The 27,791-nt window shown below is 27.6% G+C and overlaps 1 protein-coding gene across 1 annotated transcript in view; it reads left to right on the top strand.

The window, feature by feature from the left end:
• The first annotated feature begins 61 nt into the window (after positions 1 to 61).
• Positions 62 to 27,791, top strand: part of LOC119666868 — a 55,915-nt gene continuing 28,185 nt past the window's right edge. Inside the window, exon 1 of the mRNA XM_038076147.1 lies at positions 62 to 2,418. Within this exon, the coding sequence (XP_037932075.1) occupies positions 62 to 2,418 (2,357 nt within the window). The remainder of the gene's footprint in view (positions 2,419 to 27,791) is intronic.

Genomic DNA, 27,791 nt, shown 5'->3' with positions numbered 1-27,791 from the left:
AAAGAGTTTGAATCTTGATACAGATACAGTCACCAGCGCCCTAGGCATCAAGTGGCACCAAATGCAAGATGTTTTCCTATTTTCGTTCAATGCGCAACCAGGTCAAATTGTAACAAAACGCACCATTTTATCCCTTGCGTCTTCATTATTCGACCCGCTTGGATTACTAGCACCGATCATACTCGTAGCAAAAATTATGATGCAAGAATTGTGGCTTTTGCGTGTGGACTGGGACGAGTCAGTCCCTCAAAATCTTCACTCAGCTTGGAAAACATTTATTCAAGATCTTACAACGCTTTCATCGGTTAAGGTGCCGAGATACTGCCTATCCATAAACTATCAACAGGTTGATGTACACGGCTTCTGTGACGCTTCAATACGCGCATATGGTTGCTGTATATTTCTCCGATCACAAAACACATCAGGTAAGGTGACGGTCAGGCTATTCACTGCAAAATCCCGTGTGGCACCTATAAAGCGGAAGTCGCTACCTAAACTAGAACTCTGTGGTGCCTTACTTCTTGCCAAACTGTATCAGAAGGTCCAACCAATATTTGCGCAATTTAAGGGTGAAACGTTTTTTTGGACTGATTCACAGATTGTATTACATTGGTTGAAGCAGCACTCATCAACCCTGTCTGCATTCGTTGGCAATCGAGTAGCGGAAATTCAAGATATTACCGCAAATGGGCAATGGAGACACGTTCCTACCCAATCCAACCCGGCAGATGTTGTGTCGCGCGGCTGTAACATCCGCCAATTATCAGAGTCTTGTTGGTTTACGGGGCCGGAATTTTTGTTACTCGCTGATAAATACTGGCCGCATTTGAAATGTCACAACCTGGATATGGAAGAAGTCAATAAAGAGACGCGAAAGGTTGTATTCGTTAACACAAATGAAGACAACTACGTATTACAGGTATTGTCAAGATATAGTTCATACACTAAGATGCTACGAGTAATAGCGCAGGTACAGCGTTTTTATCATGTAACCAAGAATAAATTGAAGAACGGAGAATGTACCCTCCAACCTATTCAGCTACAAAAGGCATTGCACTGTATTATTTGGGTCATCCAACAGCAATTCTTCGAAATTGATATACAACGCCTACAACGAGGGAACCCAGCCGAAGGTACATTAAAGCATCTAAATCCCTTCCTGGACAATGTATTCGGTTATCAATTACTAAAGGTGGGAGGTCGCCTCGAGCTGAGTGACATCTCAGTAGGCCAACGTCACCCTATTTTGTTGCCGAAGGGCTGTTATTTTGTGGAACTTTATGTTCGGCATATACACTTGTGCAACTATCATGCAGGCGCAAAAGCACTAATTGCCCTTACTCGACTAAACTTCTGGATAATTAATATTCGAGAAATTGCACGCCGAGTCGTGCACTCGTGTATTCACTGCGTGCGTTATAAACCCAAACTACTCAATCAAATGATGGGTAATCTCCCAATCGAACGCCTCACTCCAAGCCGTCCATTCGCGCGTACTGCGGTAGATTTTTGCGGTCCGATATTAACGTATCTCCGAATTCGGGGACGGGTTCCATATAAGACCTATATAGCCGTGTTCGTTTGTTTGTCTACAAAGGCAGCTCATCTAGAAGCCGTGTCAGACTTATCTACGGAGGCATTTATTGCAGCACTGAAAAGGTTAATCGGTAGACGAGGGTTACCATCAGACATCTATTGCGATAACGCCACAAACTTCGTTGGGGCTAACAACAAACTAGCAGAGTTAAAAAGGATGTTTTTCGAGAAGTCTAATCAAGTGATGCTGCAGACCTTTTGCAGCAACCAATTCATAAATTTCAATTTTATACCGCCCCGAGCACCTCACTTTGGAGGTCTATGGGAAGCGGCTGTAAAAAGCGCGAAAGGCCATCTGTATCGAACATTATCAAATACTCGATTCACCTTTGAGGAGCTTGGAACAGCACTGATTGAAATCGAAGCTATCTTAAATTCGCGACCAATCACACCTCATTCTTGTGACCCGAGCGATTATGAAGCGCTAACGCCAGCACATTTTCTTATCGGTGGGCCGCTCAAAACTTTATCTGAACCAAGTCCTCAGTATGAAGCTACTTCATTAATTGATAAATGGTCTCGTATAACCGCAGTCAAACATCACTTCTGGCGCAGATGGTCTAGAGACTATCTGAATGAGCTGCAGATACGCACCAAATGGACAGAAGAACAATCTAACATCACCGAGGGGGCTCTGGTTTTAATCCATGAAGACAATATGCCTCCACAACGCTGGTTGATGGGCCGAATCGTGCATTGCATCAGGGGTCCAGATAATTTGGTTCGTGTTGTTGATGTGCAAACCCCAAAAGGAGTAATACGCCGTCCAATCCACAAACTCGCACTATTACCAATTGAAAATCCTTTCAAGGGGGGCGGGATGTTAGAGCGGTTAAAGTCAAATTGTTAATATTGTAGGAATCTGTAGAATTATTAATTGATGTGTTATATGATTTATATATTATAATTTATTATATTTTAATCTATTGTAAATCATATTGTATAATTAAATTATTATAATTAATATATTATATAATTCATATATATATATAATATTTTATATGGTTAATATATGGTTAATTAATTTATCTAACTAACCCTGTATAAGATGTAATCAAACCAACGGTTCTAAGTCTTGTTTTATTGCCTTTTGTTTTTTGCGCTCGAGATGAGCAAATTTTATTGTTATATTTTTTGGGCTGCAAGTAAACTCCGTTGGTTTGATTCTGTCTCTTGTTTTTCGATCGCGAACGTGTCAACACACGGGTACACATAAAAAAGTGATTAAACAATCAATAACCGAAATTGTATAAATTCAATTGTATAAATTAAATGAAATCAAACCTCAATTATAAAAACGTTTATAGTTTACATTGTGTTAAAGAAATTGAAATAAAGATCATAAAACCCAATTATAAAAACGCTTATAATTTACATATATATATATTAATGATATAACATATCAATTATATATTTATTTTTTGTGCAATATATGATTAAGTGAAATTTATTTAAACTACCAGAAGTTCTCTTAGAACTTTCAAAAAACTTTCTGACACATAAAAGCTCTTTCACTTGCAATAAGTAACTTATGTCAATGGAAACGACAAAATCTTAAACTTACTTAAGTAACTTACTAAGTAAGCAGTGGAAACATGGTATTAGAATATGAATAGTAGTATAAGAAGTAGAAAATAGTATAAAATATGAATATTATCTTAATATGCATTCAAATATATATTTAATCGCAGTTGTTTTTGAGAAAATTGGAGAAAATTTATTTTTAAGTATTGTAATTCACTTACCTTTTTGAAAAGAAATTTGTAAATCTGGATGTTGTGTTGTGTTCCTGTTGATTTTGTTTTTGACCCAATATGGGTGTCGCTGGCGCAGAACCACGCCTACATGCTTTCTCATATGAAGTATCTGTAAATAAAATAAATTTAATTCAATTAGCGAAGTTAGCAAGATATATATTTCGAATTAATAAATTTTATTATGTGTGAAATATAAAAGAAGAATTGAATCTCGATAAAATCAATGAATTCATCTGTTGTTTAAAAAAAAATATATAAGTTTTAATTTAAAGATTGTCAGTGATAAATTTATTATCATTCTATGGTGATGTGAAGATAACTAAACTTGTTATTGGAAATACGATTTCGTCGTGCAGATGCGGATAACATGATTCGATTCCCAAAACAATTTTAATAAATTAATTGACTCTGATGTCATTTTATACATTTTTGCATTTAGAGACCGTAGATTTTTGTGTTTTCCTAATTAGTTACATTTTTAATTCATAAATCACTCATGGTGAGGAGAGATGGCAATCAAATCAATGGAAGTAGCTATGCGTGATTACAAATTAATTAAAATTTTTTATATATTAGACATTTCAGGGTCAACATTATTATATGTCAAGCCAAATAAACAACATTAATGTTAAGTGGTAATAGAGTATATTTTTTTAAAACTTTTGTCTAATATTAACAATTTAGTATTAGTTAAAACATAATTAGATTCTAAATATTTAAAATTAATACACTTGAGTTATAATTTATTTACATTCCAAGTAAATAATACTCATTTTTGGGTATATAACTTAGTTTTTTAGATTCCCCAAGAGATGGAATAACTTTTGTAACAAACATTCTTTTACAATGACACTTTCGGCGTTTACAGTGTTTCCATTTCCAATAAAAATTAATATGTCATTATATATGAAAGCGTAATAATAATTTGTACCAACCAATTTTGTACCAACAGAACAACATTTGCAGAAAGTATAACATTTTTGCTTTAATCTGAAGAAAAATGTTGCTGAAATTTTCGTTGGAAACTTATGGACAACTTGGACCAACTCCATAGTCTTACAAAAACTGGTTCAAACGATTCAAAAGTCAATGATAAAGAACTCTTTCGTCAACTAAAAAAGTTGGAGAAGAAGCATTATTGAAACGAAAACTTAGCTCAAACAAGAGAGAAAACAGTTAAATATCTCTGAAACAGCTCTAAACAAATGTTCACATGTCATGAAAATAATTCAAAAACAAGGACAATTAGTATCATATAAACTGATTGAAATCATATTGAAAATCGTTTAATAGTTTGCTATTTTTTGCTTATAAACCCAAAAAATTATGAGTTCCTCCTAGCGAACGACCCATATCAACAATAAAACGAAATAGTCATTTACGTAAGATTATGTTTGTGCATTTTTTGGAATCAGAAAGAAGTCGATGAACTATGAGCTATTAAAAACAAACGAAACTGTTACTGCCGATCGTTACCAACAAAAATTTATAGATTTGAACCATGTATGGTACAATTCCAGCCAATAACCAACGAAAAGTAAGGATGTTACTTGACCAAATGTCGCAAGACAATTAAAAAATACGTAAGAAATACTTAAAAGGGATATTCTATTCCATGCTCCATATTCACCAATTTGTGCTCTATTGTATTACTACTGTTTCCGATTAATGAAAAGTACTCTTCAAGACCTAGCTCTGCAGTAATTATGAAAAAATCAAAAAATGATTAATGGATCGCAGCAAGAGAAACAATTTTTTTCTATAGAATCTATAAATTGTCAAAAAGATGTTCGAAAGTCATAGTTAACAATGAAAAATATTTTGATTAGAAAAAAATTTTCTATTTGTTAAAAACAAAGAAGAAGAAGAACTAAATACACTTAACAGTTTTACACATCCACGCTATTTGTCATAAGTAAACAAATGTTAAGTTAATGTTATCAAAAACATAGAAAAATTTCTATGTTGTTTATAGTTTATCGCTGTTATTTACTATTGAAAATGTTAATGCTTTTGCTATGTTAAAGCTATGTTAATGCTTATGTTATGTTAAAGTTATGTTACTATTAAGCTATGTTAATGTTATATTATATTCATGTAGAAATAATTAGTAATTTTCAATTGAAATGTGTATACTAATTAATGAAGCAATAATAAACACTCTTTTTATATTAATTTATTAATTAAAAAACAATGTTTTTAAAATATCTTTTTATTATATTTTTAATTCGTTATCAATAATAATTTAAATATTATTATGCATATATAAAAATGTTTGGCTTATTGCATTTCAAAAACTTTAATGATTATATTTTCCAAGAAGTTCACATTTTTATCTAAATTGAGTTTTTGTGCTGTTCCACTTAAAAATTCCTCTTTGTATTAAAAAACATAAATTTTTTCAAAAAAAAAAAATAAAAATAAAAATATAATTTTTCACTTTGACAGTTTTTTTAATTTATATTTTATGCCAGACTAACGCATAAATTTACTTATTGTTTACACGTTATAAAATACCATAACAAACTTTAAAAAAAAAAAAACTTTAAAAAAACTGGTAAAACTCAAGAGTTAAATTTGCATAAAATAAATAAGAACTGCAAGCTGAAAATATGTCAGAGTAAAAAGCCTGAATCAATATTTAAAAACAAAAACAACATATCGGAGACACATACCCATGCACACGCATTATTTGATTATAAACAAACTATTACAGAAGAATGCAGAAGGAAAAACCAAGAAGCTATAAACGAAATATTTAAATCGTTGCAAACAAGAACAACAACAACGACAATAACAACAACAACAACAACAACAACATTAGCTTTAAAAGAGTTAAGATGTAGAAGAAGAAGAAGCAGGCAGCAACAAACGCATCAAACAAATACAACATACTTGACTGAGATAACAAATGCCCAGGCACAGTCACACTCACGCACACACTCAAACTCGCAGGGACAGCGACAACAGCACTAAACTTAGGCCGTTCCATTTTTTAAAAAAAGCATTACAAAAATAAGAACAAAAAACAAAAAACAAAAAACAAAAACAACAAAAATGCGTTTAATCGCCACTTGGCCTATTCTGGGGGAATAAAAATGAAAGGTATGCGCGTCTGTTTGTTGCTGTTATCGCTGATATACACACGTTGCTGCTACAACAACAACAACAGGAGCCACTAAATTATGCTCAAAGCATGTTTTGCTGCGTTATTGCGTGTAAGTTGTACATTAGCGTTGTTTTAAGAGAACAACAACAACAACAAAACTTCTGCCACAAAGTTATTAAGCATAAAGCCAAGCCACATGACTCATACAAATTTATAAAGTAGCAGCAATACTAACAGTAACAACACAACAACAACCAGTTTTCAATATAAAAGATTGTAATCAAAAACAAACGCATTGAAGAATGACCAAAAGTTTAGCATTAAAGTGGAGAATAGGTTAATACGTACATATGTGTATAAGTTCAAATTAATATTGCTTTATAGAATTTAATGGGATTAATGGTAGGTAATGTTATACTGTATGTATGCGGCTTTCGTGAACTTATTTTCGCAACAGTGGAAGCAGCGTATGTATTTAATGATAAGTTGTTATTGTTGTTGTTATTGGAGTAATGGTGTTGCTCGCTCTTATGCCTAAAAATTATGTTTTGCAATCAAATTGCTTTCGGACATGTGCCATGATGAATAGATTTTTATTATTTTTTTAATTATTTTTTTATTATTAAACTTTATGTTTTTCTATTTTATGTAATTTTAATTGATTTTTAATTTTTATGCTGATTTCAATACATCAATATTGTTATATATTAGTTTACAATTTTTATACAATTTAAATATTATACCTTAATTTATATTATTTAAATTTTACTAAAAGATAATAATAAAATCTAATTTAATTAGTTATTTATGTTCGTAAATCGAACATACTTGTAATAGGTCTTAGTAATTTTAGAGAGGGTTAAAAATCAAAAAAAAAAAAATAAAAGAAGTAATTCAACTTTTTAATGCCAAATTAAACCTTTAATTTAATGTTTTATATAGTGCTAATTGGTAAATTTTTTAATATTGTTAAAAACAAAATTAAAAAAATAAACAAATTATTTAATAATAATTTTTATTTAATCGATCTTTGGACTTGATTCTAAAGTCATCATCGGGAAATCGATGACGAGAAACTGATTAATTGAAAATTATTATAAAATAATAAAATAAAATTTATTTTTAACAATAATAAAAAATTGATTAACTTGTGAAAAAACTATATTAAAAATTGTTTAGTTATAAAATAATAAATATTGAATACTTAATTAATTGTTTAAGAGAGGTTTTAAATAGTAGTGAACTACAAGAACAAAAATTCTTTTTTATATTATTTTAATTAATTGAATTTTTAACTGATCATGCAGCTATTTCGAGCATTGTTTCAATTTTTTAAGTTATTATTAATGATCGAAGCGTATTCCAGTATGTTTAAAACAGATCTCTGGAATTTACAATAGGTTAGAGGTAAAAATAATTAAATTAAAATAAAAATTAAGAAAGTAATTGCACTTTGTTCGAAGCGGAAGAAGAAAACTTAGGTGAATATCGTGGCTTTTCAATGGAGTGAATAAGATGAGCGGACACTTAAAGTACATATAGCAGAAATATTTAGAGAAGAGTCGGAACCCAATAACCGATTGTTATGACCAATTAAGGAAATAAGAATTATACAACGATATATATTTATATAAAAAATATCAGTATGAAGAGAAAATATAGAATTGTAAATGCATATTATAAAGTATTAAGTTATAACCACCAGAGTTTTTGAAATACTTTATTGATATTATAAAAGGGTAGAGACATTTTTATTTCTTATTTATGATAATCATTGATCTAAGTATCTACTATGCGATTGTTAATATCAGTTTGTCTGTAGATATTGTTTATATTTCCTCTTCATAGCTGTATTATTTGTAATCGAATTTGTATTATTTGTAAAAAAATAGTAATTTAGTAATCATTAACCTAAGTATCTACTTATACGATTGTTAATGTCAATTTGTCTGTAGATATTGCTCATAATGCCTCTTTGTGACTGTGTTATTTGTAATGAAGTAGAAAAAATAGTAATTTAGTACTAGGAGAGCACACGCGTAATATTATCTCTTAATAGAGAAGTGCCGGTTTACATTAGCGGCTTAAAAAACATGCTTATCTGCCGTATTTGGGATTTTGATATGTATTAGATTAGTATATATTGCAGATTGTGAGATTTTCAGATAATAACATATATATCTCAATAATACTAAGCTACCATTTCAAATACTGAAGATATATATTGTAATAAATGTATAAATGATCGCACGTTATTTTTAACATTTCTAATTACCTGTAGTAAATTCCAGACTATAACTGCTTGGTTCGTTGTCCCAAAATTCATAAAACATTCGTCTTGTAACAGAGTAAATGCGACTTTGTGAGATGTTTAACCCCAACGTTTGGGAGATATCGAAAATTTTGGTATAAAAATCCATATTGTTAGACAGAATATCCAAATAAAAACCATATATAATATTATATACAAAAGAATATGTTTGTTACAGATTTGCAAGCTAAAGAGTGCTTAGCTTTTGTTTCACTTAAACTAGATTTTTGCATTGTGTCAACATTTTTGGTGCGATAACTTCAACATTGGCCTCTCATTGGAGGTTTCTTAAGCAAAAATGAAAAATAAAAGAAGAATAAGCCAAGGTAAAAATTATTCATAAAAACTGCTTGACTAGAATTTATATGAAAAAACAAAAATTGTGACTTTGTCTTTTGTTTATTATTTTTATTATATTTTTTCTTAACAAAAGTAATTGTAAACATTTGAAATTTAACACTTAAGGTGAAAAACAGCAGCTTAGCAAGTAAATAAGTGGCAATAAGTGCTAGCATAGAATATATTCTTTTTTTTTTTTTGTTGTTAGTTTTTCATATGAATTTTTTATGAATTACTTTGCTCTAAAACGGTTTTAAACGTTTTAGTTGTTATAAATTCTTTTGTTTCAAGTTTTTTTCTGTAGTTGAGATGACACATTTTCGTAAATTGTACGTGTAGAGCAAACACTTTTGCTTTTTATGGATGAAATTTAAAAAATACATAAATAAATAAAAATAATAAAATTGGTACAAAAACTTCAGTTATAGTAGTTTTCTTTAAGTACTATTTATTTCTTTATACATTTTGTTAATTTTTTACATGCACGAACTTCATTTACATTTTTAAAATACTTTTTTTTTATAGCACTAAACACTTTTTTTAGGGTTTATAAACCACCAAATGTGGTTTGAATATTTTATCTGAATTTTAGGTCAAAAAGAATTTTAAATATTTTTAAACGAACACGATGAAAACCAAAAAAAAATGTAAACACGAACAGAGAAACGTGATTGCATGGTAATTTAAACAATGATAATTAATTTTTATTAACATATTTAAATTAAAAAAGACTTTTTTTTAATTAAAAAATAAGTTAAAAAATTTTTAAAACAAACTCAAAATAAAAACGACAGCAAACCGCAGCAGCGACTTACGCGCCAAACCAATTTAACTAGAAACCTACATATTTGAAATATTTTTGGAACTCTTCAGAGAAAAATAGTTTAGAATAGTTTTCCAAAAGGATATTTAAAGTAAATAAATGTGACAACTGCTAGTTACTTTGTAAATTCATAAATGCTAACTTAAAATGCATAAGAGTGACAAATATTGTGATGCATAGAATGACATTTTTTGATAGATTTTTTTTTTTAGAAAGAGATAAACATATGTATGATTTTTTGTATCAAGAACAAATTGAAAAGAAAAAAAATTCTCTTATCTTACATCTACGGTTCATGCGTTCAGAATATCACCTGCCATTTCAATTATCAATTGTGTGTAGTTAGTTAACAACTGCTACATTAAAATATACGAAAATGTAGCTGACGCATCCAAAAATACCGGACAGGTACTACACATCACTGATCTATTGAGCAGCACGTTCTCATCAGTGGCATGCAAACAGACTTCTCGTTCATTTTTCACCCACCAAACAACCAACGACAGCAGTAAACCAAGTCAAATTGTTTCGCCTTGCTTGGCACTGCTGGAATTTCCTAAACAGGTTGTATGCATTTTTGCTCATTTATTATTCTGAACAAAAAGACGAAAACGAAAACCAATTGTATCTTAAAAAAAAAGATAGATTTAGCAAGAATTATACCTGCCAGCTGTTCCTCTTACTTTGTTGCATTGAACATCGTCTGTGCCCTTCGTTCTGCAGAGCGATTTCACTTACTCAGCTCAAAGGTTGCCGTCTGTTCTTGAACGCGACAGACTCTACGTGCGTACGTTATTGCTTAGTCGGTACTATTCAAGCCATTAGGATTCTTTAGCTACAAAGTATCTTTATACGTTTTGTATCTTTATTTAGTTTCATTTCACGTAACATACTTGAATTCTATATATTGTTTACATATTGTTTTTGTTATGCTCTTTATTTTATGTATCTGATTCTTTTGTTTACTTGAGTTTTTTTTTTTATTTTAATCATACAAGGTTCCTAACTATAGGCTTGTGTTTATCATTTATAAGCCACTGTTATTGAGTAAATTCTTACATTTAGGCTCACTTTACAGAGATATATGTAACGTAAATGTAAGTAGAGAGTTTCCACTTAATATTAAGACGACAGATAATAATTTAATTGATAAAAATATTTGACGTTATATATATATAAAAATATCTATTATATATACAAATATTATATTTGTATATGTATCGGTATGATATACATGTACATTAAGACCGAAAAGTTTTCGGAAATTCTCATTTAAAATTCGCGCGCTGTATATTTTTCGATATTTTAAGTTTATGTAGTTTGGCAGCACTGTCCTTAATTACTATGCCAAAAATGAGCGCGATCTGTCAGACAGTTCGTTTACGGCAGCTGTTGAAACCAGTTCACCTCAGTAGGGCGTTGCGAAAAAAACAATGGAAAAAAATATTGAACAAAGAGTTTGCATCAAATTTTGTGTTTCGAACGAAATTTCGTGTGCAGAATCGTTGCGAATGCTACAAAAGGCTTATGGGGAATCAGTTTTATCGAAAACTCAAGTTTATGAGTGGTACAAAGCCTTCCAGGACGGTCGTACGACCGTCGAAGACATTTCGCAACGCACTACTGAGGTGAACTGGTTTCAACAGCTGCCGTAAACGAACTGTCTGACAGATCGAGCTCATTTTTGGCATAGTAATTAAGGACAGTGCTGCCAAACTACATAAACTTAAAATATCGAAAAATATACAGCGCGCGAATTTTAAATGAGAATTTCCGAAAACTTTTCAGTCTTAATGTATGTAAAATATAAGACAATAACTATTTTAATTTGCTGATTAGCTAGCTTAGCTTTACTCAAGTCAATTATTTTATAAAGGAAAAAAGTACTAATCAATTATTACACTTATTAGATCCCACCAATAAATTACCAAAATTAAAAATGTTTACCTAACGATGATTTTAGACTAAAGTCGAAATATCAATTAAATAAAAATTATTGTAAAATATATCATGATTTTTATGCTAGTTTTTATTTTTAATATAATTAAAAATTGACCAATTAGCCTGAAAAAATACTACATTAAAAATCGGTTTGGTCATTCAATAATGATTATTTAATTAAGAATTTTTATAAATTAAATTGTTCAAAATAAAACGGAAAATAATAAAGCATGGTTAGATACTTGCTTATTTTATGTCAATATTTATATAATATTTTTCTAAGAAAAGTTTGTGTGTTTACACTTAAACTTTCAGAGCTTAGCGAATATCCAACCCAACAAAAAAAAATAAAAAGCAATTTTTCTGTTAGTTTTTAAAATGTGCTTTTCAATAATTTGCTGATTTTCAAAATAAAAATCAAAACAAATTTAAAATATTTTATTTATTTATATATTTCTATTTTATTTATTTATAATTTATTGAATAAAATTAATTTTAGAAGAAAAATGTTAAATCACTGTTTTTTTGTTTAGTTTTTTATTTTTGTTTGTAATTTGTTTATAATAAGTATTATTTTCTCTTTGTTTTTATTAAAACATAACTACCAGATTGGAATTATTCTCTCTTACTAAGCTAGCGAACTTAAATCAAAGTACGAACTTATCACAATAAACTCGAAAATGACTTAAATACGATCGTGTAAACATACTGATAGTGTTTATGACATAAATATATACTACCGATATTCCAATATGTATTTGTAAAAAACATATGTGAAAATATGTAAAAATACGTAAAATATCTACAAATTTATAGATATATAAATATGTACATATTAATGTCAATAAATGTCAAAATATAAGTGCCTAAATAGATCTAAACACAGATTAAATACTAGTGTCTTGACTGAGCATGCTTCTGTTCGCTACCACGTCTTTAAAATAAGATTAAGAGGTGGCTACCTCTTAATATCTTCTTTGCTCATTATATGCAATTTAAAGAGAAGAAGCCTATAACCTTTATTTGACGAAAGTATATTCTATCTGACCAATATAGAATAATTTCTCTACAGATAACACAATACATCCCATAGATCACGGTGTTTAATTGGGTCTTTTCATATAATATTTTTATAATTTCATAATATTATTTTCTTAATTTTGTTATGACTATATCTTAATTATTATCTCTTTCCTTGTTGTTAGAGTTTTTATATTAAATAATATACTTAATTTTTTATTCAAATGTAGCTTTATTTTTCTTATATTTATTTATATTTAAATTTGGAAATAATAGAAAGAGGAAATATATTTTTGACAATTCTTTACGTTTCAGAGACCAACTGTAACAAGTTGTAAGAGATCTTAAAAATACTACCCACTTAATATTATTTAATTTAACTAATTATCAGACCTCTATATTACGATCGATCTATACTTGATATTTGATTTGATAATTTATGTACATACCTGAATTTATAATTAAAGACATTTCCTAAAATTAATTCAAAAGATCTATAACAAGCATTTTTTTCTCTAACAACAAACATAAATTTCTATTCATTTGAGATAAATAATTCTAATAAGCAGATAAAAATGAGATATTATCTACAATAAGATCCCTTCAGGTAGAAAAAATAAATAAAAAATTTCCAATTAAAATTTCTAATGAATTTTCTGTTTGTTTTGTAGCCATCTAACGTAAAATAGTCTAAGCATTGTATGTGTCCTTAGAGGATGATTTGCTTTTGTGCATTGAAAGAATTGTAAGCAGAATCTAAGCTACTTGATATCTACACATCTTTATGCACTGCTGCTACTATTTTTATATGCTACATAAAAGCAACAAAATCAGGTGATTTTAATATTCATGCATTTTTACGCCTTTCAAAGTTATAAATCCCCAATAAAAACAGTTTTTATTGCTTCTGAATGAATGCAATAAAAAAAGATACACGAGAAAATTGTTTTTCAAACGTTGCACAAATAGCAAAAGAATATATTTTTAGGGCGTTGGCAAGGTATTCAATGGAAAGTATTCAGTTAGGAATCTGAGAAGAAATGGTCTTTTATATTCGATGAAGGAAAAAAGTTTTTGAATGAACTTAGGAAAAAAGTAGGTGTTCAAAGTATACAAAATGACTTGTTTACATGCCTCAAATGAATGAGAGATTATATTGAAATAAAAAAAAAATAAATATTATTATAATAAAAAAGTATTTTGAAACATATGGATGGTAGGTAAACTTAAAGTAACTAAAAAATAGAAAAACTGTATATGGAATTTCTTACCATTTATATAAATTCTCAAGTCGTAAAGTGTTATTTGTCATTTGAAAATGGTGTCATATTTAGATGTTTTTGTTTCTTTACAATTTTTTTGTGAATATGTTTTAATAAATTTTTATTAGAATTTTTCCATTTAAGTCACACTTATGATTATTAGAGAATCTTCTCTAATCTCTCTGACCTTATACGAACGAAATGCTGTTATAATAAACACGTGGGTTTTATTTTACTTTTTTGTAAATACATATTAATTTTAATCTTTTATATATGTGGAATGTAAAATTTACAAAAACAAAAATATTATTAAATCATAAGATTTATTACGTTTGAAAGATGCTAATATAATAATAAAATTTTTCAAACAGTTACTAATTAAAAATCTGACATTGTACATATGACGGGGAATATATAAAGACATATATATATGTATATAAATTCCTTACAAACAACCTACTTTTAAAGTAAAATCATTAATCATTATATACATCTAAACAAAATCGAATACGATTAAGATAATGTTTAGGCTGTTAATTTAAAGCAGATATAATTTCTATTTGTGCATTTAGGAACAAATTTTGTAAAAGGCAGGTTCATCATAACCTCTCTATTTTATTCATATTTTCCTTTGTAAAATCTATTTAAAAAAAGCTATAAACAATAAATTTGCAGTATGCAAAATTTATTTAATATAAAATTCATTTTAATGAATTTATTACATATATTTTATATATATATATGCTACGGCGTTTTTGATTGAATCAATCCATGATTGATTGCGACAGATTCAATATAGATTCAATCAATCAATCAATGTTGAATTTTATTGCTCAATTGAACGTTTTTAGAGTACATCTAACATTTTTTAACATTTCTTTGTCATATACTCTTCATATCGTCATATAAAATAGCTATTAATTTCAGGGTAATCCTGATACTCTGGCAACATATCAAGAGTGTTATAAATTAAGATTTAAATTAAATTTCTACATTTCGATAGAGATTTACCAATTAAAAATGCAAATTCTACTAAAAGTGAATCTCGATTGAAAAAGTTAACCCAGATTTACCAATAAAAAACGACAATAGTTTTAGTTTCATATGTTTTTAGCGGTTATTATAACTCTTTTGTTTAAAATACGACTCAAGTAACTTCCATTGACAAGTATTTGTCTTTTCCTTAGAGATACCTAAATAGTTAACACACTCTTTCATTAAAAAATATCGTAATGATCTCATGCTTGCAGTGAAGCACAAACCTCCCAAGTTTCCCATATACTTTTAATTGCTTTCCATCCTACAAGATCCTAACTATAGAGGCTCTTAATTAGAAGAGAATTATTGCAAGTCAGTGTTGTAAGCTAACTCTAACCTTCCTAACTTTTTCACTATCTTCCCAATTTAATATCAATCATTGCTTATACAATCATTATTATTAAAAATTATTATTAAAATTATTGATGTGAAATCGCCTATCACCCAGTACTGTGGCCAAAAGCGTTCTATTGTTCCAATTTGACTATTGACCACACAAAGCTTTGTGAACCAAGTCTAGAGAAGAGCTCTTAATCTGTTCTGGTGACAAAAATTCTATATGAAATAAATTTCTTCTTTGTGTTATTAAAGCTGAACAGTCACAAAGAATATGTAAAGTAGTTTCTTTATCTTCGAGGCATAATCTGCATTCTGAATTATACAATCACCATAATTTCAAGCTTAAAGAAATGCAACTTTCTGAGTATTAAGCCTAAGGATATCTACCAAATGTCTTTAAATACTGTATTAGACGATATGTATCTTCAAAATTCACTCCTTATAATTAGTTTTAGTGGGTTACTATCTCACAAAGTGGCCTCTGTTCACTGTAAAAAAAAATTCTATTTATTCCTCGGAATATTTAGATTCGATTTTAACGATTTTGAGGTATTAATAATACTCTTTATTATGTTATAGCAACACATCTTTAGTTATTCTTCTTTTTGTTTTTATTTATAATTATTTTTTTTTACTTCTTCCATATCAGCTAAACACTTTTAATATATTACAAACACGCCTACAAAAATAAACCTATTTTTTAATACCTTTGCTGTTATCAATAATAAAAATGCGTTCTAGCATTCAAAAACATTTTTTTTCTATAAATGTTTATAAATTCGTATTTCAAAAAGTAACAAAAAAAAAACACCCACATTAGAATTGCATATTAAAAATAGTTACTCTAGTCTAACAAAATTCAAGCATTTCATGGTAATATCACACCTCTTAATGTATTGACTTAGTTCGAAATCCACTTAGACCCTCTACTCTGATTTTCCTGCTGCATTAATTTATCAAAGTAGTAGCTAATTTCCAACACATTGAGAATACCCGTAAGCTAGATAAAGTGCTAAATGTTTATATTAATTTAGATGCGCATTTCGATAGCCATTTACATCATCAAAACTATTAAAAAGCAGCAACGTCAAAAAATAAAAAAAAATTAGTAAATTTGAAGAACAAGAAAATAGACAACGACGATATTAGGCATTTGTCTAAATCACATTAAACTTGAAAAAAAAGTCATAACAATAAACAAATGAGGTTTGTATCTGTGTTAGCGCAGAAAGAATGAAAAACCTAATTTGAATTTTTATTAGGCAAAACAAACAGATAATTTATGCCTATTATTTGTGCGTTTTGAACCCACACGTTTATTGTTTACTAAAGAATAATGACGACGATGATGTAGCTTTGACTCGGAGACTCATAATGCTAAAGCACAAGAAAAATTACTCCAAAACTTATTCCCATGACGTTTTCAGTACTGCTCTTCTTCTGTTCAACTGTTCAAATCGAATGATTTAAAAAAAAAAATTAAATAAAATCTAAAGAATTGTTTATGGTGAAGTTGAATGATATGGCAACTCGGAAAGGAAGCAGCTGAAGAAGCGTTTTAAGCAGATTAAATCCGCCTACTCATACATCTCGAAACTGTACGAGCAGCAGAATTTGTGTTCTTTTCGTGTGATTTAGAACTTTTCCAAAAATAAAATATAAGAAAGAAAAAAAAAACTTCTAAGTAATTAGAAAAAAAATCAACGAAAAAGTTGTTAAGATACAATTCATATTTGAGAAATTGTTCATACTTCTTTCACACACAAGTCAAAGATACAATATTTTCTAAATTTTACTATTTTTTTCTAATTTATACTTATTTTTTTTTTGTTTTTTTTTTTTGAAATAGTAAAAAGTAATTTTTTTTGTCAAAAAATTTAATGATTTTGTTAAGTAAAAATCCAATTTTTGTTTTAATGTTCTGGTCATATTATAGTTTATATATATTTTTTTTTTATCTTTTCACTTCATTGTTAAGAAATCAAGTTTAGTGAACTTTTCTGGGAGAGTCAATTTATTTGGCAAAAATTATGTACAAAGATTACGTGATCTTTGAGTGTTATGAAGTTCTATCTTTGCGTTATAATTTCGACAATATTTTTTTCAAACTTTACTCTGTATTCATCACAAACTATAATTTGTTGCTTTCGTAATGAAAATATCCGATTAACTTTAAAAGTCGGATGTGCCCCAAGGTCTTTACAATTTCGAAGGTTTCAATTATGACAAAATAACTTATAATTTCGATAATTTTGTTTTGGTTGCAAATACGACGAGTGGAATGTTTATGATCAGAAGAGAACAAAAATTTAAATAAAAGCAAAAAAAATATTAAGTAAGAGAAGGAAGTAAGTCTTAAAAATATGGTTATACATATTCGTAAAATATTTCCAATGCAAAAATTGAAAATCATTAATAAAATAATATATATTTATATATATATATATATATATATATATAAATTACAAATATTAATAAAAAAAATATAACAACTCCATAACATAAGTGAAAATATTTTTGTTACTAAGCGGAGATACTTTCCTCTGGATATACCCCTTAACATATATAGTAATGCTACAGATCATAGATTAGATAAGCTTACAAAATTTCAATTATTATTTATATCACTAGCAACGTATAGTTTACTATTTTCATGTAAAGAAATAAATACACAAGACAACATCGTTGTTGTTGCAATTTCTCAGCAGCAATAAAAATTGAAATGACAAATTTTTTTACAATTTTGTGTTAATAATATTAATCATAATAAATAAATAAAAAATATTTTATAATTAACATATAATTAATATAATTTTGTGTTAATATAAATTATTAATATAATTATATTTGTATTATAAAAATAAATAAGGGTCAGCGAAAAATTCGATAAATTAAAATAGTACAAAAATGGATTTCTGTTGCTGAAGTTCACTACTTTTTGAATAAACCTATTTATAAATAAATAATAAAAAATATTTTGTATAATAAATAATAAAAAAATATTTTTTTATAAAATATAATAAAAAATATTTTTTATAATAAATAATAAAAAATAGTTTTTATAATAAATAATAAAAAATATTTTTTATAATAAATAATAAAAAATATTTTTTATATTAAATAATAAAAAATATTTTTTATAATAAATAATAAAAAATATTTTTTATAATAAGTAATAAAAAATATTTTTTATAAATAATAAAAAAAGGACCTTAAAAAATCTTTAGAAAAAATAAGTTTTATAAACATCTTGGCGAATTACATTATAACATAGTTGAAACACAAACAAGTATGTATAAATTTATAATATATATTATATGTATATAATATGTCTTATAATTACAATGTTAACTAATATGAACGAATATGAATAATATAATTCTATAATATCAACCACACTTTATTGGTAAACAAATTTCTAGATCTATGCATATGGATTTATGTGAATCTAGACAGATAAACAAGAATATTGCTAAATAGATTTATTCAATTTATTTTGGAAAATCTATTATTATAAATTTTCGGTATTTTGTACTATGACTCAGAGATCCATTGCATTCTCTCTATGTATTAAGAGTATACCTCTAAATATTGTAAGTAATTGCAATAAATTAAATAATTGATTAATTAATTAATAATTACAATGAAATAATTACAATTAATTAAAACTTTGAGCGATCATTATAAACTACCAGTTTTCTGAGACAACAGTATGAATAAAAGATAACACTCATTTACGAGTAATCTTTTCAACCAGTCGCAAATACAGATACTTACATCAAATTTGAAAGTATAAAATGTCATAAAAATTGTATAATAAATGCAGTTACTGTAAAGGACAATATTCATTATATATAATAAAATAGTAAACTACAAAAGTACAAGTAAATTGAGGTTAAATTAAGTGTCAACTATAAAGTTCAAGTCATAAAAACCATTAACAACAATTGCTGAAGACATTTGACAAAGACAAGCAAATTAACTATTTTAGAGCCTAATAAAGAGTAAAAGGCATGTGAATATGACAGTACAATCAGTTGAAATTTTATTAAAAGTGAGGATTAACAAAAGAAGTTTAAGATATTAATGTACATTTATGTTGTCAAATAATAATGAAATATATTAATTTGCTAAAAAAAAAGTCATAAATGTTTGTTGCGCTTAATGATTTTAATTTAAATTTTATAAGTCACTTTATTTGTAAATTATAATTATATTCAAAGGCAGAGATAATGTATCGTAGGGTTTATTGAATAACGTATTTTCTTAAAATTATATAAATATATATGACCAACGTATTAAATATTTAGACAGAGGTGAATGTCACCTTATATGTATATACATATATATTGATTAATGCATTAAATTAAAAAAAAATTTTTTGTTTAAATAATTTAAGTAGATATGATGGATAATTTGGTTAGGAATTACCGAAGTCATATGACAGTTGAGAGTAATAACAGGTTTTTCTCAGACAACTTTTTTAAATCAGAATTGATGTTTTCGTGAATCATCACAGTTTTAAAAGCAAAAATCAAATATCATAAAAATATTTAAGATTCTTTAGGTTTCTTTAAACCTTACATTTTAAAGCATAAAAAAATCTTATAGTATGTTCCCACTGCCTTCGTTAAAACAGTTTATTTGATTTAGGCCGCTAATGAAGTTAATTGACGGTGCAAAGAACTCTCGTGCTATCCAACTTAGTTAAGAACAAATTAAGGGAAATTATATTAAAAATGTTGCATTCAACATTGCAAAATATATTTCCCTAAAGCGAAGTGATTTTACTTTAGTGCAAAATGAAATGATATGTCAAAATATAATTTGATATATTTGACATATTAGCTTGTTTTCACTATGTCATTTTAAATGATAACTATAATTGACTGGCGTGTCAAATGCGTTTTAAATACGAATATGACATCATATGACCACCTGTTTTCATTATACTGACAATATATGACATTAAAAATGACATAGTGAAAACGAGGCATATGGATTAAAATATAAATAAATCTTATAAAACTAAATAATAAAATTTATTTAATAACTGACCAATTAGCCCGTGAAATAATTATTTTTAAAAATATAAATAAATAAAAAAAAACAAGAGGCAAGAATTTTTAAAGTGTTTGTTTGATAATTAATACATAAAAATATGTATAGGAGTTCATATATCAAAAATATATTTGATATCACTATACAATATCACATATTCTTTAATAAAAAAAAATATTTATTTCAGTCACTGAAATGTTAACAAACAAAAATTCCACTAGAACTTTCAGACACATCAAAGCTCTTTCATATGCAGAAATCAACTTATGCCAATGGAAACGACCAAATCTTAATTTGATTAACATAAGTTGTTTTAGCTGCAGTGGAAACATGATATTATACTAGCACTATTAAAAAATTATAGGATATTTATGTCGGCATGCTTATATTTATTGATTAAAAATCATTCCAAATTATTTTAGTTATTAGATAAATTTAAAAAAAATTTGTTTGAAAGTTGTAAAATAAAAATATGTATAATTTATGTAATTTTGTACACATGTTCTAGTCAATTAAATCCTACAAAAAAAGCTCTAACTATATATAATTAATTTTAAAACGATTATATCTAAAAGTTATATTATTTAAATTCTAGTCATAAATACAACTTTAAATATTTCACCATAAAATTAAGATTGATTGCTTAGTCAAAGAAGAAAAATTACAAATAATTTACAACGAAAAATTAAACGGATACAATGTACAGATAGAGTAAGTAAAAGATACAAGATATACAAGATCGATATCTATAGAAAATTATTACATAAAAGAGTAAGAAAAAAAAAAAACAAAATTGAACAATGCCAAAAAAAGTGTATGTAAAGAAACAAAAAAAAAATATAACTAAAGAATTTAAACTACAACAAAAGAAAAAAGGCATAGCCGCAAAAGCACTCGAATTGCCATTGAAGTTGTTTCTTGTCGTATTTTTTTTTTCTCTGGAAACGTTGATGATGATAATGAAGCTGCTCTGGCTGATGTTAAGATAAGGATACTTGTAAAAATGCGGGTGTACGAGTATCTTTTCTATAACAGTGTTTATACAGATGCAGTACAAAACCAATACATTACAGCAGGAGTTCAATAGAAAGATGAATCATACGGGTACGAGACGAGTATTATGAGTGAGTACTGAACTATTTATAAGACAAGGGAAGACAAGGAAAAAAACTGGCGTAAAAAATATGTTAACAAAAGTGTTTAAGTGGCTATAAAAGAATTGCAGATACAAAATCTCAATTTAAATTCAAGTAAATTGTTTTTACAGAAATACTTTTGGTAAATTTACTTGCGGCATAAACGAAGTGGAAAGTAATTAACAATTTTGCAGTAAAATGCCAGTTAACCTTTTCTTCATTCATATATTCATTCAACAGTTTCAGAGAGATAAACAATTATAAATAAATCAGTTAGAGATAATTTTTATTGTTATTTACATTTTTATTTTTATTTTTTTACTTTTCGTTTTTTTTGTCTTTGTTGCAATATAATTTATTATCCTCAACAGTAATTGTACGTTTGAACATACATAAGGAAGAGGTGGTCCAATTGAGATTATTTGATTGAAATAGATAACAGCTGTCGTAAAGGTAAATTTAATATTATTTTTAATTATATGACGGTAGTTTTGTTTGAACTGAATTAATAATTATTTAACGAAATGTATAGATTTGGTTAATTAATAGATGCTTTCGAACGTAAAATATTACAGGAAATCAATTGAAATAGTTAAGGTGCCTTGCATTGTATTAGATGATTGTAAAAGAAAACTTCATATTCAATATAGAATATAAAGAGGCTCTCAATTATATATTATCTAACACTTAGATATATGCCAAGATATATATAGATATATGTCACTTTATCAGTTGCTAAACCAATTATTTTTATGGTATGTTTGTGGTTCTTTTCTTCTTAGTGAGGTATAAAGCTTCTGTTATCAATTTTCATAATACTTTAATATAACATATATAATGATAAAGATAATATAGGTAACAATCTCATTCATGGGTAGTTCTTATAGAACTTTTCAAGGGCGAGCAAATTGTGACAAGGCGTATACTGTTCATATACTCATCACTCATTGAGCTATGTTTCTGTTGTTATGCATAACATATATGCAATGTTATCTAACTCATATGGAACAATTTCTTTAAGGACTGTAACACAAATCGTGATTAATTCACCAATTCTTACAGTTACGGGTAGAATACTGCTAGCATCAAGTATACCAAGAAAATTCCAAAAAAGACAATGGATAGCAACTTTTTTTAACGCGACAAGGACAAATTACTTAGGCTATGTGGAGTGCACACGTAATAGTACTGGAGTAAAAGCGTCTCTAAATAGGTCCTTTAGATTATAAAGTCATAAACACAAGACTTATTACAAGGATTGCAAAGATAGCTTACAGCAGCACAAGTACTGGGACTAAGAAAAGCATGTCGCAAAGGCTAACAATTGCCCATAAGAAGATGACATTATTTATTTATTTATTTTTTATTAATGACAAAAATTTTTAATTGTTTTATTTATTTTTTAATAGATTGAATAATCACCTATCGAAGTTATGAATTCAATACAATTTAGACTGCAGATACTGTAGAGAAGAGAGAGAATCTGCATACCATGTGCTTGGGGAGGGGACGACACTGATGCACAAACGGAAGAAACAGCTAGGAGGGTATTTCATGAATCACAATGATTCTAGACTAGGAAAGGTAGACTCTATATTGTCTTTCATTAAAGAAATCGAACTTGAAGAAACACTCTAATCCGAGTAAGGGGCGCACAATAGACCTTTTCGGTTGCAGTGCACTATCCCATAATAATAATATTGAAAATTTATTTTCTAGAATTTTTAAAATTTTTCTAAGAATTATAGTATTTTTAATATATATTATAATATAATAATTAAATGTGAATATACATTTAGGTAGTTTTTAACTTTATTTAATCGATTATGAGTTAGAAACAATGGTAATAAACAGACCGTTTGAAGTGCCAAATTTAAACCCTGAATAATTATATTAATTACAGAGTTGAATTATCAATATATTTCATTTAATTTATTCGAACTTTGATAATTATATTATATTACATTTACATATATATAGATATTTATAGTAGTGCATATTTTTTTAGTTGTAAAAGAGCAAAGACTTTAAGTATTTTAAAAATAAATATAATTATATAGTATATACAAATATAAATATCTTATTTGACATTTTAAAATATTTTTTACTTTGTTGTATATTTAATAACTTGGTTTGTTTACTTATTGCAAAAGTACACACCCACTTATTTGCCTCGTTTTATCTGTGACATATTTAATCATTTGCATTTTCTTTGTACATTTTCATAGTAAATATTGTCGCTTTAAAACTCAAAAAGTAGGTTAGTAATTTTATCGCTTAAAGTTGTAATTTTTTGCTTCCTGGAAAACTTTTACTTAAAGAAGTAAAGCAAAACTCAAAAGATTTTAATTACATGCAACATCACACTAAGAACTTTATTTTTATCTTTAATGATTTTAGAAAAGTTTGTTATTGCAGTGCAAATTTATTCAAATGCAAAATTAACTAAAGCAAAATACATCCCTCCCAATTACAAAGCTAAAAGATACTTAATGGGAAAGTACTGAAATAGTAAGTTTCAGTTAATTAAAGTAACTGCCTCAGGTGATTCATATGTTATGTTATGTAGAAGTCAAATAGTACCAAGTGCTATTAAGAATTTGAGAGGAAAAAAGTCCTTACTTAAAAAGTTGAAGAAACAAGTAATTTACAATTGCCATTAGATTTAGTGGTTAAAGCATAAAAAGTTCAGACTATATGAAAGTATATTTGTATCTCAAATTCTAAATAAAAAAGTTTATTTAATCAAACAGTCACAGATGCTAAATTATTTTATTTTTCAATTTTCAATTTTATATTCTTTCACTATGTTATTTTATCTTAATTTTCACAGCGATTATTTTTTTCCATATATTTTTTATTATCCATAGCATTGGATCGGAAAATCTTTATCTTTCGTTTTAAAATCTTTCAAATGAAAAAGCAAACTTTTTTAATTCATCGATATCAATTTCAAGAAAGTATCTGATAGTAAAATTCAAAGGCATATTTTTTTTATTTAAGGTTCAATCAACACGTAACGTAAATTAAAAACGTTACTTGAATATAAAAACAAATGATTGACTTATATAAAGCACGTTTTGAAATATTAAATTTGTATAAAAAGTTTAATTGAAGACTTAGACTTACTTATAATATTATTTAAAAAAAATGCGTCAAAAATATAAATAATAATAAATTATATCTTGGAATAAAACATAGATATATAGATATTCCACATACTGATATGTAGATATACACAGTAGCTTCAGGAAATAGTTCGTTGATTTCTATTATTCTTACAAATATATTTCTTTGTACCTTTTGTTAATAATAAGAGGCCATCAGTTAGCACATCTTTCCGTGGTGACTCTGTTACAATACACTCATCTTTATTATTCCTATAACTATATTTCTTTACATATTTAATAAATAAGCAGCTATTTATGCTTAACATCACTAGCTTTCTCAAAACAAATTTTGCTCTTACTTTTCCCTAGTACCCCTTTAATTGTAGTTACTTAACAAGAGTTTGCCACACCAGTGAATTGTAATATAGAAATTCAGAAAGTCAGAAAACCATTGCAAAGAATTTTCGAGGTTTAAGATACAACCATTGAAATTAAGGTATAACAACGATATAAGATGGCGATGGAGGAATAAACACATCAGTTAATTGTTATTCAATTAACACAGTTAACCGCCTACAACTGTAGGGGGCGAGTATCTGTTGCTAATCATATTTAGAGTACAGTGCTATATAAGACGGTGATGGAGTTATCTAAGCATAACCACAGTCAATAGTGCCATCTACAGTTGTAGAAATTTAAATATACCTGTTCAATTTCGCTTAATGGTGATAACTGGTTTAACTACATTAAAGGCTATGGCATTTTTGCTCCATCTTACCCAAGAAATGGATCTGTACTATATATCTTTATCGAATTCAGTGATACTAATAAGAAAAATATTTGTTATTATCAAATAGCTTTACAACTCTATGTGAGTCTTACCATCATTATACATCATAAGATTGTTTAGCAGAACTGCGGTTAACAGTAACACCTACAGTTGCAGAAATTTAGAGTTACCCGTTCTATTTCACTTCATGGTGATAACTGGTTGAAGTATATTAAAGGCTGTGGCATTTTTGGTCCATTTTACCCAAGAAACGGATCTACACTATATATTTTTATCGCATTCAGTAATATTAACTAGAAAAATAATCATTTTAATTAAATAGCTTTACAACTCATTGTGAGTCTTAGCTTCATCATACATTATAATAGATTGTTTAGCATAACCGCGGTCAACAGTAACACCTACAGTTGTAGAAATTTAATGTTACCCGTTTTATTTCGCTTAATAGTGGATTGCATCAAAGGGTGTGACCTCTATACTCTATCTTCCCCAAGAAACGGAACTACACTATATTTTTATCGAATTCAGTGATACTAAACAGCATAATAATCATTATTAACAAATAGCTTTACATCTCGATGTGAACCTTAGGTTTACCATAAATCATAATAGATTGTTTAATCTGCATGGCAGTTATTAAAGGGCCGAATGAATTTCTACACTCTTATCGATGTCTTTTGTGGATTATATAAGTTATATAATTTCTTCTATAATTAGAATTATAATATTAGTAAATTATTTCAAACTTTATTGGAATTAAAAAAACTGTAAGCTTAAGTCCTTTATACTCGCATATCAATTTCGCATATAACAAATACTTCAGATTTTGCAGTTTTTTAATACTACCGGTATTTTTTTTCACTTAGGGTGCTATTTATATCAAAATCTTTCAGATATTTCTCTTAAACCAAAAGACAAACTATACTATATATCGAATATCTCTTGTCATAATTGTCAACGAACTGAAAACCAACAAACCAAACCGTACGAACGTTAGATTTTACTTACGTACTCACCACCAAATTGTGTCGCATTACAGAGCCAAAGAAACTGTGTGGCGCACCTCAAATCGGTTTCATTTCTACTTTTATAAACGATGTGACAGACAAGATGACAATTTCCTTCTTTCAATTACAGAAGAGGAAAATTGCTAGTACAATAAAACCGCAAAACTGAGAAAAATGCATAGCAGCGCGACAGTAAAAAACCAAGCGAAGTTGTACAACTTTTCATGCTTGTTTAGTTGGAATTTGAAATGTTAACTGAAGAAACGTGAAATGAAACATTAAAAACATTAAAATAACTAAATTCAGGGAAATTTTCAAAAAAAAATTATTTTTTTTGAATTTTATTGGAGCTTGAAAATTGACACTTTTAACGCGCCTGTGCATACACAAGCATCATTATTTACAGATAAAACAAGGTAAGACGACGATCGAATGAATGGAAGATGACGGGCCTTAAAAGCGGTACTTAACGCAATTGTTGCATGGCAAGAATATTTTCAAAAAATTTATTTCAGTTGGTTTCTACTCAAAAAAAAAGCAAAACCAACAAAAAATAAACATAAAAAAAAGATACAAATTGATACAAAAGTTATTGTGGCACAAAAGTATCTAATCAAAATGCTGACAGCCTTGAAAGAGCATGAAGCACATACAAATGGTATGCAAAAAAAAAAAAAGATCTAAACAAAGACTTGGTTTATATGAATTTTACGTTTACTTCTGAAAAACGTACATATTTTGACTAAAATTAAATAAAACTGTTAAGTTAAGCAAAAAGGCGTTCCAGAAATTAATAAAAACGTTAACAGAAATTTTTGTTTACTATTAAAAAATTTATTGTTGATATGAAAAAATGGCAAAAAAAAAAATATTTAATTGAAAAATGATTAATAAATTAGTGCACATGCGGGGAGGGACTATGTCACTATGTGGGTGTGCAACAATTCAAATATTAATTTTGCATTTTTAATTAATTTCGATATAGATAGATAGCTTGAAGTGAAGCAAGCTTTTTAGGCCTATATTTCTACTGAAGTTATTGTCGTTATAAAAAAACTTGAAATTTTATCATTAAAAAAAAGTATGTCAAAGTCAAGTTCATTTCAGCTGCTTCAAATCTTGTTTCTTTCTGATTTGACAAAAAATAAAAAA

The sequence above is a fragment of the Teleopsis dalmanni genome, chromosome 1, assembly GCF_002237135.1.
Source record: "Teleopsis dalmanni isolate 2A chromosome 1, ASM223713v2, whole genome shotgun sequence".
NCBI lineage: Eukaryota > Metazoa > Arthropoda > Insecta > Diptera > Diopsidae > Teleopsis > Teleopsis dalmanni.
The sequence above is the reverse complement of the archived record's forward strand: the minus strand, read 5'-3'. Positions and strand labels throughout refer to the sequence as shown.